This window comes from Galeopterus variegatus, unplaced genomic scaffold, assembly GCF_000696425.1.
Source record: "Galeopterus variegatus unplaced genomic scaffold, G_variegatus-3.0.2 Scaffold5203, whole genome shotgun sequence".
In the NCBI taxonomy this organism is placed as follows: domain Eukaryota; kingdom Metazoa; phylum Chordata; class Mammalia; order Dermoptera; family Cynocephalidae; genus Galeopterus; species Galeopterus variegatus.
In genome coordinates, this window is record NW_007731314.1 from 150,818 (window position 1) to 164,325 (window position 13,508).

At 43.4% G+C, this 13,508-nt stretch overlaps 1 protein-coding gene across 1 annotated transcript in view; it reads left to right on the forward strand.

Annotated features, from left to right (window-relative positions):
• Nucleotides 1-8,502, forward strand: part of GRIN3A (glutamate receptor, ionotropic, N-methyl-D-aspartate 3A) — a gene marked incomplete at its 5' end in the record, with an annotated part of 139,506 nt that extends 131,004 nt beyond the window's left edge. Inside the window, 3 exons of the mRNA XM_008589100.1 lie at nucleotides 877-1,041; nucleotides 1,523-1,599; nucleotides 5,996-8,502. Of these exons, the coding sequence (XP_008587322.1) occupies nucleotides 877-1,041; nucleotides 1,523-1,599; nucleotides 5,996-6,335 (582 nt within the window). The remainder of the gene's footprint in view (nucleotides 1-876; nucleotides 1,042-1,522; nucleotides 1,600-5,995) is intronic.
• Between the last annotated feature and the right edge of the window lie 5,006 nt (nucleotides 8,503-13,508).

A 13,508-nucleotide genomic window follows, 5' to 3' on the forward strand; every position in this document is an offset into this window, starting at 1 on the left:
TGTTACAACAAGCAAACGGAAAGGACATTCTTGGGTGGGAGGGGGGAGAGGGAGGAGGGAGGGAGGTTTCGGTGATGGGCCATAATAATCAACCACATTGTATATTGACAAAATAAAATTTAAAAATAAAATAAAATAAATAAATAAGTAAAAATTTATTTCTTTGTGAAAAAAAAAAAGAATGAAATACTGCCATTTGCAACAACATGGACGGACCTTGAGAGAATTATATTAAGTGAAACGAGTCAGGCAGAGAAAAAGAAATACCACATGTTCTCACTTATTGGTGGGAGCTAAAAATAAATAAATAAATTCACTCACACACACACACACACACACACAAATCGGGGGGGGGAGAAGATATAACAACTACAATTTTTTTGAAGGTGTTACAACAAGCAAACGGAAAGGACATTCTTGGGTGGGAGGGGGGAGAGGGAGGAGGGAGGGAGGTTTCGGTGATGGGCCATAATAATCAACCACATTGTATATTGACAAAATAAAAAAAAAATTAAAAAATATTGTTTCAATTCTCTGTCTCTCTCTGTGTCTGTCTTTCTATCTATCAATCTCTCTCTGAGACTATAGGGTGGTCTAAACCCTTGGCATGATTCAAGAGAACATTTGTACCATGGGACTAATAAGTGAATAGCACCCCAGGAATTGTGCTCTGCAGCAGGCCTTGGTCCAGCACTGGCTGAATTCCTTTCACAGTGTAGTGTGGTGAAGTTTGCAGAGCACACAGAGAGGAATAGTCCCCAGCTTGCCTTGGGTCCAGAAAAAAAGAATCTCAGTCTAAAAAAGGAAAACAATGAACAAGCACTGGACCAGATGGATCATTGCATTCATGGCCTTTTCTTTCCCATTCTGTCACAGACTTTGCAAATGGGCATCAAACACTTCTCTGGACTTTTTGTGCTGCTGTGTATTGGATTTGGTCTGTCTATCTTGACCACCATTGGTGAGCACATAGTGTACAGGCTGCTGCTACCACGAATCAGAAACAAATCTAAGCTGCAGTACTGGCTCCACACCAGTCAGGTAAGTGCCACAGGTGTCTTGCTCCAATATTCCTATACTTCAGAATTCCCAGTGATGAGAGGATCCAGAGCCCTATGTCAGACTAACAAATGATAAGGGACCAAGAGAACGAGAGTGATGTAGGCATTCTCAATATAGATGCCCCAGACTTAAGTTTTTGACTCATTTTTAGCTACTGTACAAGGCCTTTTGGTACACATTTGTTGTGACTGTGCTTCTTTATATTATACACTGTTTTACAATCCAGAGCATTTCTAAGCTTTCCTTTTTTCTCCAGGTAGAATAATAACCTATAAATAGAATTCTTGTTCTCTTGAGATTTGGTACTGAATGTTGATCTATTTTCAGGTAACCCTGAAATTCGTTTAAAAAGGCCAAGGTTTGGAGCAACTAGATACACCATTAAATCTCAAGCAGTATTTTGTCCCCTGACCTATGTATTTTTAATGATCTCTACCCGTGACTCTTTTTTTTCCACCAGAGATTACATAGAGCACTAAACACATCATTTGTAGAGGAAAAGCAGCAGCGTTTCAAAACCAAACGTGTGGAAAAGAGGTAAGAATTACAAGGCCAATTCCAGCTGTCTTTGTACCTGCTAAAATAAAAGTTTAGAAATATAGATGAGATTCCATTTTCAAAGGGAAATTATGTATAAATAATTCAGATCAAATCAGGACAAGTTGTTGATAACCAAAATCAATATAAATACTTGTGATTTTGGATAAACAGAAATAAAACAAATAAAATAAATATATATACATATACAGATACTGAAATGCAGTATAGGCAATATATTATCATGGTGAAAGAAAAGCACCTGGATCCAAGTCCTGTCTCCAACACTTACAATATGTGTGACTTTGGGCAAGTTATTTCACCTCTCAGTGTCTCAGGTTCCTCATCTGTGAAACTGAGATAAAAACAGTACGTACTTCCCAGAGTTGTTATAAAGATTAAATGAGATAATACACGTAAAGCCCTGAAAACAAAGTGAATGCCTAATAAATATTAGCTACTATTATGTACAAAATGCACATAAGACTTTATTCATGAGTACTACAGGCAATTATTTTCATGGGATATTATCTTTTTGACATGTTTCCACTCCCCACCCCTTTCCAGCACTCCTAGCAATATTTAAAATATGCAACGGACATGTCCTGCCTAATCCGTTTCCTGGCATTCTCCAAACTTCATAGAAAAGAGTATCTCATTAATAGGAAGTAACGAGCATTAAATGCATTGAGGTCATTAGAAAACTGAAGCTCTGCACCTTCACCACAGCCAGACTGTGGATGACTGTTGCCTCATTCATGGTGACTAAAGATGTCACAAGCATTTGGGTCTGGTTCCTGGTGGCCTCTGTTGCCTGCTGCCTAAGGCAGCCCTCCTAGTTCTCTCATACTCCCAGAGGCCTCAGATAAGGGCATCAGCTCCAAGCAACTCGGTCAGCTATGGCATATGCTCAACTCAAAGCTTGGCTTTCTGCATTGTTTTGAAATCTGACACTCACACCTCTCATTCATAAGAAAAAGGGACGGAAAACATAATTCCTTTTCATTGTATCTCCTCTGGGGCTACTGCAACTCCCTTCTTTCCAGTTTGCATAGGGGTTGTCAGAATCATTTTCACTATCTCTTAAAGTCTCTCTTTCAGTCAATGAGCCCTGCCGCCCCCACCCCCCCCCACCCCTTCTCAGTCTGCAGTATTTCTATATCGTATTGTAAATCTGTTAGTGACAAGCTATAGACTAATCAGGTCACAGCTGTTCCATGTCATGTTACATATATATTTTTGGTAATTATTTTTAACAAAATTTTAACCAGAGGAACACAAGAAGACATAGCAGCAAAGAAGTCATCTTACAATGACAAAATGTTTTTTCTCCAAATGTAGTAGAAACAGGAAGTCCAGTGATCCCATGTCCAACTGTGATGTAATTCATATTCACATCTTTCTCAACTAAATTAAGAACAAAATGTGTCTTTTCACTCAACTTACCCACTTTTCTTGGCAGATTCCCTTCCTGAACCCCATATTTTGAGAAGGAGCTAAGGCAGAACATGACCTGCAATCTTTCAAACACACTGAGTGTTAGGAGTCCCACAACTGTCATGTCTCTTTTGAGTGGTCTTCTGGAGTTCTGAAACTAAATATTACATAATTGCTCTGCAGAAGCCTGTTTTGCTCATTTTTAGTGTTAAATACAGTTCATTCACTGGTCATGTTACATTCTAAGGCTGAGGAAGGCTTGATGCAAAGCACACCCTAAACATTATTGAGGCCAAGAGTATAACACACTCAATCCTTCCAATTAGACACTAAATCTTAGATTTGGCATGTCACGTTGCCTTCATAAGTGGTCCAGATCCACACATCAATTATCAGAACACTGGTGATGATAGCAACTAGAGTTTGCCACAGAGTCCAGCTTTTGCTTATTCTTCTATATTATATTCCCAGATGGATGTATAAAGCCCTGGAGAAAACCAGATCAGCTGTCTCTACTTACCTGCTTGCCTGGACAGTTCAAGAAAATGTGTAGATGCTCTACTCCCAGGTTTTCCCTGCTGTGAATCATTCTGTGGTACTAGAGTTAGGACTGCTGGCTTAAAAATACTCTCTCTTCTCTTGGAAGAATATCTATGCAAATACCCATGCCTGCTACAACTTGACATCCCTCTCCTGTGCTCCATTTTTTATTGAATAAATTAAGAATAAATAAATGAATGAATTACTAATATATGAGTTTGAGTTTGGAGAAAGTTTGAGACATGGTATGGAAGCAGATGTGCTTTTTTATTTAATGCACAGAGAAAAATGGATATTACAAGAGACTGTACGTTCCTTGGTTTACTCAATATATGATTTCATGTAAGTTTTGGTCTATCCTTCACCCCACAGGGTTCCCAATACACCCCCATTTGCCCTTTTCTTTTATCCCAAGTCACAAAAATTGTAAACCATATAACAAACACCACAAACAAGACTTCTTTGAAATTATTCAAACTCAATAGAAAATGATTTGAAGGAAAAATTAAAGAGAACTATAAGGCCAAAAGGAAAATTATAACTGCGTCTTCTCTCTGATTCAGGTCTAAAGCCGGTGGAGCTGTAAATGGGTTTATTATAGAACTTTTACCCAGCCCAGGACACATGAAAACTGAGCTCTGGTACCCACCACTCATTTATATGAGACATAAACTATGAGAAATGTTAAAGAACTACAGGGTGATTTGGAGTGTGTTTGTGTGTTTTAATGGCTTGGGGCATGTATCAGTTGGTTTTTGCTGTGGTGTGAGAAATCATGCCCACACATAATGTTTTAAACAACAGTGAGCTACTTACTAATCTCTGGGTCAGCTGTGCAGTTTGCTGATCTGAGCCAAACTTGGCTGATCTTAGCTGGGTTTGCTCATACGTTTGCAGCCAGCTTGGAGGACGGGGGCCAAGGGGCGGGGAGCAGCTAAGGGCTGTGTGGTCTGTAATGGCCTCAGCTGAGTCAGTTGGGAAAACTGGGGACTCTCTTCACATGTCTATCATCATCCAGCAGGCTAGTGTGAACCTGTGCATGTTGCAGCAGCAGGATTCCAAGACAGAGTGGAAGTATGCAAGGCTTCTTAAAAGCTCCAGCTTGGAACTGCCACCTCTTCACTTCTGCCACTTTCTATTAGCCAAAACAAGTTGAGACCAGCCCTAATTCAAGGAGAGGGGAAGGAGATTCAGCATCCTGATAGGGATGAGCTGCAAAGTCACTTTAGAGAGGAACATGAATGAAAGCAGGAACAAAGGATTATGACCACTTTTGCAATCTACTACAGGGCAAAGTAGAATCATCCTATTAAGTCCTTGTGTTTTTGTTCTCAGCCATGTAACTGCATCAAGACTTTATTCTTATTATCCTTCCCCTTCTCCCTCAAGATCCTCCCCGTCTCTTGACAAGTAAGAGTCCAAGAGTAAAGGCAATTCAGGTACGTGGACAGGAGCAAAAACACAAGGACTTAATAGCGTGTTTCTATTTTGTTTTTCCCTGTGGTGGATTGCAAAAGTGGTCATAATCCTCTCTCTTCTCCTTCTGCTAGGGTAGAGGAAATTAGCAGCTATGCTGCTTAGGGCTCTAATCTGTTCTTGAAGTGAGAAACTCTTCTCATTGCATCTAAGTGTCAAAGTGTATCTCAGAAACAAGACCACCCTCCTCCTGTGCCTATCTGTCTACAGCCATCTCTCCACGATGGTGGTAGGTGGTACAATGCAAGCCTGAAAGAGGATTGCACATCGGTTTCTATTTGACTTTCATTATACCAGCAAGAACTTGAGGGCTTTCTTGGGATATTTTTTTTAAGCATCGAATCTTACCTGTCATTCTCAACCCACATGAAATCATTCCTATAGAGGGAAACTCTTTGCTGAAATTTATGGCTTTTATGCTTTCATTCTCCCCCAAATCAAGGAATAAACATCAGGGTGGTCCTGTGGATCCGAGGATGAGCCATATTATAATATTTATCAGCTGACTGATGCCTACAGTCCAGTATCCAAATGACCAGATTTTCACTTTCACTAAAGCACCTCCTTTATAGCCATAGGACGTTTCAAGATGGTGCTGCTTTCTGAGCTTCACTCGCAGGAAGAGAATAAAAAGGCACCTAAGGTTCTTCACAAAAACTGTGCCATGCCCATTCCATCAGCTCTTCCAATGATACTCTATTCCAATTTCAGAGAAGCATAAGACCTGATGAGACCTTGAACTTCAGTAGAAATTTCATGGCTCCTATTGTCCCCATGACACTCTAGCAGGCAGTCTGTTCATGACTTTGTTACTTTATCTCTATAATACATACCCAGCTCTATATTATTCACCCAGGAAAGGGCTAACCCAAGGAGAACAGCCCTTTGAAAGCCACAGAATGACGAATGGAAAGTAAGTCTACAATGTCTCTTTGTTTCGTAGGTCCAGTGTGGAACCCCGTCAGCTCACCGTGTGGAATACTTCCGATCCAAGTCATGACCACCGACGAAAATACATGTTTAGTGATGAGGGAGGACAAAATCAGCTGGGCATCCGGACCCTCCAGGACATCCCCCTCCCTCCAAGGAGAAGAGAGATCCCTGCCTCGCTGACCACCAACGGGAAAGCAGATTCCCTAAACATATCTCGGAACTCCGTGATGCAGGAACTCTCAGAGCTCGAGAAGCAGATTCAGGTGATCCGTCAGGAGCTGCAGCTGGCTGTGAGCAGGAAAACGGAGCTGGAAGAGTATCAAAGGATAAATCGGACTTGTGAGTCCTAGGTAATCAAAATGCTCCCCTTTCTCAGTTCCTGGCATTCTTCTGAGCCCTTGAGACACTTTGTAATGTCCTTTTGTAACTACTGACAGAGGTGTGGGGAAGCTGAGGTCTAGGTCTTCTTAAAGGTCAAGTCTGCTCTCCCTCACCTAAAAATGCAACAGCGGCTCTTCCCAAGCTCACTCCCTAGGTCTCCAAGGTAGGAATCTTTTTCACAGAAAGAATCTTAAATTATCCAGGAGTAAACACCATGTAACAGATAAGTGAATTAAGGCAAGCTGAGCTCCTGTTAACCTTTCACCAGGTGCCACAATAATACTTCTGGTTTTTAGTCCTTTCTCTGTACTATCAACAACAAGAGATAAAATTCTATTCAAACATATATCTTACTGGGTTGTTGGTTTTAATCTTAATATAGAACAAGATTGTACAGAGTTGTAGCTTTTGATACAACTCCCCAATCTAGATTTGCTTCTACATTCTGAATGGGGAGTGGGGTAAGAGTAGGGTACCCCCCACTTGAAGGGATACTTAACCGAACTCATTAGTATCACAGCAGGCTAAGGATTGATTGAATAAGGTGAGAGCCACATCTTTGAGAAGGTTCTGTATCTCTGATTCCATTCTGACTAATATTAGTAGGAACATGTTTACATGCCACTATGAAAGGGGACAGGGAGGTGGTGAGTGGGAACAGTGGGCAGGCAGAAGAGACACTAAAAATGTACACCATGCTTTTACAACAAAAGCTCTTGGGCCAGAAAGGCAATTGGCTACAGAATGAATAGGACTGTACTTGTAATTTAACTAAGCATCTCCACTATAGTGTGTGCCTTTTATAAAAGAAAAGAAAGAGAGGAAAGCAAAGCAAGGTTGTGGCCTTAGGATGAACTTTGAATATCGCTGCTCGTTACCTATAACAGGATATGTGAGCTGGCACTGCGGGTTAAGTGAAATGTTCTGCACATGACATACTGGGCCATTTTCAGATCAGCAGTCACCTATCTCTTAGGTAGGAATCCCAAAAGTGAACTTTGAGCCTGTGAGCATCACAAGCTTTAACATTCAGGCATCTGCCTGTGCTCTGCATATCTCTATAGGATAATTACCAAGTCAATTTCCCATCTTTATACCCAGTCATCTCTGAAAAGCTATGAACAGGTTTTGATCTCTCTGACTATCCTCCAGGCCCCATCTAATGCCAAAAGACTGATATAAGTAATCCAGCATCTCCTCTGCCTGGGCATCTCCTGCCCAGCATGCAACTGCTTGGGCATGCAGAAAGAGAAAGGAATATGGAGACTCTAGAACTTCAGACCTAAATGTTAGTGTAGATGAGACTCATCTAGGGAATTCATCAGAATGTTGATTGCCAGGACCCCTCCCCCAAGATTATGGGGGTCGGTCTGAAGGTGAGCTCAGAAACATAGTGTTAACCAACACTCCCAGGTGACTGACACAAGTGGTCCCAAAATTACTCTCTGAGAAATACTGTTCCAGAAGTTTGGCTGCCCCCAGGCATGGGGAGAAATGAGCTTCCTTTTTTTTTTTAACTTCAGCACACATTTGCTGATTCACCTCCCACACCCCCGCCCCCACCCCAGGGCACCATTTAGGAATAGACTTCTTTATCAATTACTTGCTTTATCTTCTCAGCACTCATTGCTCCATCTCAATCCATTGGAAAGCCTACAGTGAGGTCACAGTGCTGTGGGAAGCACTGTGCTTTATAGCAGCTGCAGATAACTGGAAAAATGTCTCAATCACAAAACTTCTCCCCCCTACTTTTGGGTGCAATGTCTGCATTTCCACCAAGAGCTACCTAGTCTCCCAGGGAAATATAACACCTTAAGTTCTAATTAGATAACACTGGCAATTAGTTAATTGGCTGAGAAAACCCTGGAGTGGAGGCAGACTCAGAGATACTGATAATGGAGGTGGAAGTGCTCCAAAGTTAGACTTCATCAACCTCACAGATGGAACAGTTCTACAATGAGGGAACAGGTGAGTCCTGAAAACAGAAAAGGACAATTCTGCTTTGAAATGCCCTATTCCCCTAGTTCCCACCCCAGGCCCAGAAGTAGGTTTGCAGCTGCCTTTGAAAGATGATGTCCCTTAGCCTTCCCCTCCACACCCCCCACCCCATCTGCAACAGTTAAGGATGCTGCAGAGACTCTGCCACGATGCTCTGCCCACAGTTCCCACCCCAGGCCCAGAAGTAGGTTTGCAGCTGCCTTTGAAAGATGATGTCCCTTAGCCTTCCCCTCCACACCCCCCCACCCCATCTGCAACAGTTAAGGATGCTGCAGAGACTCTGCCACGATGCTCTGCCCACCCCCAATCCTCTGCGCAGCCTGGAAGGCTGATGTACAGGTGTACCTCAATTCACATAACAGCCATGCTCCTAACATTGTACATGGACATTTTTATAACTCAACTCATATTCTGACTGTACTTGAGAAGCCGGCTATTTAAGGGAACCCAGAGGTGAATTCTTTTGTAAAGTAAAGAACCCTTTTGTAATGCAATTAATTATCCCTTCACGTATCTGTTTTGTAAATTTGGATTTTTGTATATCGGGTTTACCTAAAGCTTCTTTACTGAGGCATTCTGAGCAGTGGTGATCACATGCCAGACCACCCTGCCTATCCACAAAGTAGATGACCAATGCACGCTCAAGTGTCTTCTGAAGAAACTAACTACCTGCCACAATCATGGCCAGGCTGCAGCAAGAAGCAGCAAAGGCTGCAAGCAGGCTTACTACACTGTCAACATTGCTTGGAATGCCTCCTTCTTCTGAATAAAGAAAAACCATAATTGCTTGTGGTGAAATGAAGCAGTCTTCATGTTAAATAACAATGGTTATTTTTATTGGTAGTAATTGAACAGTGATTTGCAATTTTGTGAAACAGTGTGTTGTGTTTTATAAAAAGATTTCATGAATGTTGGGTCCTTTAAAACCGCCTTTCTGTTCTGCTCCACCTCTGTTCTCTCAACTACCCTCAGGCTCAAAAAACACAAAGATCGTAAGCCTTCAGGTAGAGGGTGGTATTTTGGTAAAGAAGAAAGGGACAAGGGTTGCTACCTTGCCTCCTCTCATGGGTTCCCATTTCATGAGATCAGGAAGGCCACCATTCTCTTCCAAGCTCTGGTGCTGGGAAACCTGGAACATGACAAACTGTGCCACAAGCCCCGAGCCACTTTCCAAAGGGAAATTCCTGGCACAGAAAGCACACAGTAAGGCTTGACTGGACGAGTGGAATAGAAATGGCTACCTGGTTTGTGTAAATAAGAATAATAAGGGCCCCAGAGTGTGTATGCCTTAAGGTAGAGGAGAGAGGGGATCCCTCCAACAATTAAAAACAAGTTGGAAGAATGACTGGGACAGCCAATTGAGGCAGCCACAGGGTCCCAGTCAGTTGAGGTTTTTAATGTGCCTGGAGGTGACTCTCCATTATCCATGAATCTTGCTATTGCACAAACCCTATAAGGAGTTGCTGCTTCCCTTCCAGCAGAGAAGTGGCAAGTGGAACTAGGGCCAAGCAGAACAGAGCTATGCCATCTAGGTAATAGACTTTTAGTGTTGCTGCTGGATCTATTAGAGCCTTGGAGCAAGTTAAGCAGTTCCTTGGTGTGGATAAAGAATGAAGGGGAAAGATACTTTTTTAGAGCCTCTTTTCCTCCAATTCATATTGATAGGCAAACCAGAAAATCCAACCAATATTCAGAAGAAATTGCTTTCTAGTCATTCAAACCACTTCACTACACTGCTTATTCTTTTCTTCACCCACCTGAGCCATCCATCTAATCCAGGATTCCTTCACTCTTTTTCCAGTTTAGTTACTAATCATTTTATGAAAATGATGTACTTAAAAGTATTTTCTTAAAGTTTGTGAAGAGTATTTGCATTGTGTCTTCATTTTAATGTGTCTGCAATCGCTCCACTCCAGGAAGAACTGAAATGCTGTCTTGTGAGCATGAAGTGAACTAGCTGTTTTGCTCCAGCCACTTTTCTTGTACAACCATGTGGATGGACTGAATGTCCTCAGGTCTTTTCCATCTTCAGTTTCTATGACTGTGGAATAAATGTTCAGATAGAAACTTCATTTTCTATGTGATTTCTTACTAATGTGCTGCTGGCATTTTCTTTGGGGATTCAAATGTTGACATACTACTCCCTCCTAACAGGAGACCTACTAATGCTATGATTTATGCTTGTTTCTTTGGTATAGTCTAGAAAAGTGGCACAAGATATGCTGAGAAAACTCAGAGCCCACGTGTTGGGAAAATAGAATAGTTTGGTCAGGGCCCTCGCCTCGGGTCTGGTTGGGTGTGATTTTAGCACATTCTTTGTAAGCAAATTGTGTGTGTGTATGTGTGTGTGTGTGTGTGTGTGTGGAGTTACTGCACATGTGCACCCCCCCCCCCTTTTAGTTTTGTTGCTATTCTTGTGTTCTTTAGAGTGACAGAGAGAGAGAGTTTTAGTGAAGCAGGTGAGTGGGCATCTGCCTTGGGTGTCCACCCAGCACAGCCATGCTTTCCAACCAATGGCTTCCAAGGACCTTTTGGCCAGTAGAGAGTTTTAGTGAAGCAGGTGAGTGGGCATCTGCCTCGGGTGTCCACCCAGCACAGCCATGCTTTCCAACCAATGGCTTCCAAGGACCTTTTGGCCAGTTACCTATCTCATAGACCTTCATGAAGGGGTCTGGGGACCCAGCCTGGCATGTGTGGGGTCTGGTGACCCAGCCTGGCATATGAAGGATTTGTGACCCAGTCTGGACAACAGGCTTGAGAAGTCTGTGAGCTCCAGACCCAGCCCTAGCTTGACAATTGGCCAAGTTGGGGCAGGATTACCGGCAGGTAAAAGAGCCCAACAACTGGCATGGTTGAGTAGCTTTACAACTGGGGTCATGAACAGGATTAAGAGTGCTACAGTTGGTGATGTCGACAGGATTCTGACATTAGCTCAAGCCATGCAGGTAAAGTAGCGCCACCACAGTAGCCAGACAATTGGCATAGTCGGCAGGATTCTGAGCAGGTACAGGAGCCGAAAGCCCTTGGAAGAAGGAGGAAATGTGGCTATCCTTGAGCATGTGGTGTCCGGTGGCCATTTTTCTGCTGACTGGAGCCTGGCTATTGCTCACTATGCTGCAAACTGATCCAAGATTTGTGGCAGAAAGCAGAGTCGTTGGAAGCACGGATAAATGTCCTGGAGGACGAGGTGCAGTGACTGGCCACTCCTGCCTCTCACACCAGGGAAGACAACCAACCCAGTGGTGAGCTGGGGAAAACCACGCGTCTCCAGGCATAACCTGTTGTGCACGAGAAATTGAGACAGTAAAGCAGCAGAAACAGGGAGAGCCCCTGGTGGCTGCAACTATGAGACCTAGGGATAGATGGTGTAACATGCTTTTAGAGACTATGTAGTCAACACACGTTGTGTTTGTCTGAAGACAAAAGGCTCAGAGGGTGCCACTTAAACCCGATGGCCAGCCGGGTGCTGTAAAACCCAAGAAAAGAGTGCCACATGCAGATGGGTAGATGACCTGGGGACAGGTGCCCCTGCAGAATTTCAAGTATGTTTTCACCTTGTGAAAAGGTAGAAAAGTTAGTCTCTGTTATTATGCACCTGTCTTAGTGGAAGTGGTTAGGAAAGAGCTGTAGATATGCACAAGGGCAAGGCAACCACTCCTTGATGGACTGGGAAAATGCAGCTGTTTGAACTGTGGGAGAACGCTGCAAAAACTGCCTGAGACTGAGTGAGTAGCCAGTGTAAGCTGAGCTGACTGAAGTAATTCAAAAGCCAGAATTTAAAAGGGAAGTGGACTATAAAGTTTTGGAAACCTTGCAGCTTAGCCATGCAGTAAAAAAGTGGAGAGCAGGAGAAAAACGCAAGCGTGAAGCAGACAAACTGTTTGCTAAAGACATTATCTTGGTGATGAGGCAGTCAGATGCTAATAACCAGGACAATGGGGAAAATGTCCTAAAGGCATCTGAGAAGTCTGGATGGGTGCCCCATCCATCACAGGTCCTGAGGGCATTTGAGAAGTTTGGGAGAGCACCCCTCCCATCCTAGGAGAACTGAGTTTCTCTGGAGGGCAGACCTGAGGTATCATTGCCCTCAGCAAACTACTCCCTGTATCCCAGCTGCTCTGGCGGGAGCGATCCTGCCTCAGCACTTCTGAAGAGCAAAAGCCAAAAACCTTGGTGGCGTTCACATTGTGTTAAGTTTGCAGGCCAGCAGTATGTGAGAGCAGTGGAGGTGTGGCAGCCTCCACCCAGATCCCGGAAGAGTATGAAAAAGTTGGGGGACTCAGGCAGAGACCTGCTGCAGGGGTGGAACTGCTGCAGAGGTCATCTATGGAGCAATGTGGAGCAGAAATGTGGGGTCAGAGCCCCCACAGAGAACCCCCACTGAGGAAATGTCTAGTGGAGCCAGGATGGCAAGACTGTCACTAGGAGCCCAGAATTGTGGGGCTGCTGGCATCATGCAGCACCAGCCTGGAAAAGCTGCAGGCACCAGGCAGCTCAATGTTCTACACCTAGCAGAGCTGTAGGAGCAAGGTTGCCCAGCGCTTTAGGGGTCCAGGTGCCCCAGTGTGCTTAACATTTGCCATTTGGGTTCTGGATTTGTTTGGGGACTGTTTTTCCTTTCTATTCCTCCCTTCTGGAATGGGAATGTGTACCCAGTGTCTGTCTCACTGTACCTTGGAAGTAGATAAACTTGTTTTTGACTCTTTACAGTTTCACACCTTTAGTCTCAGAGGAGTCCTTGGACTTTGGACTTTTGAGTTGGTGCTGCAAATCACTACTAAAGATAAGCTTTTGAAGCCAGGATATGGCAAGAATGGAAATATTCTCTTACGGGCCCCAACCTGTTTGCAATGGGGACAGACAGTACAATGGGAATGGCCTTGGAGAAAAAAAGCCCCCCATATATGCTGGGTAGATTTAATGGGGCCTTGGGGAAAAGGATTAGAGGAAGGCTTGCAAGTTTCACCTTGGGTGACAAGTACCTGGCCTCCTCAAATAAAGGTGACATGGCCTGGAACAGATGAGCACTCTATTCCAAAAGGCACATTTGTATTATCATTATGGCCAATTATGAGTTCCCCTATACTGTTACATGTAGAACCTACAGATCCAACAGTGTTAGCAGATAAAGTATGGTATCATAA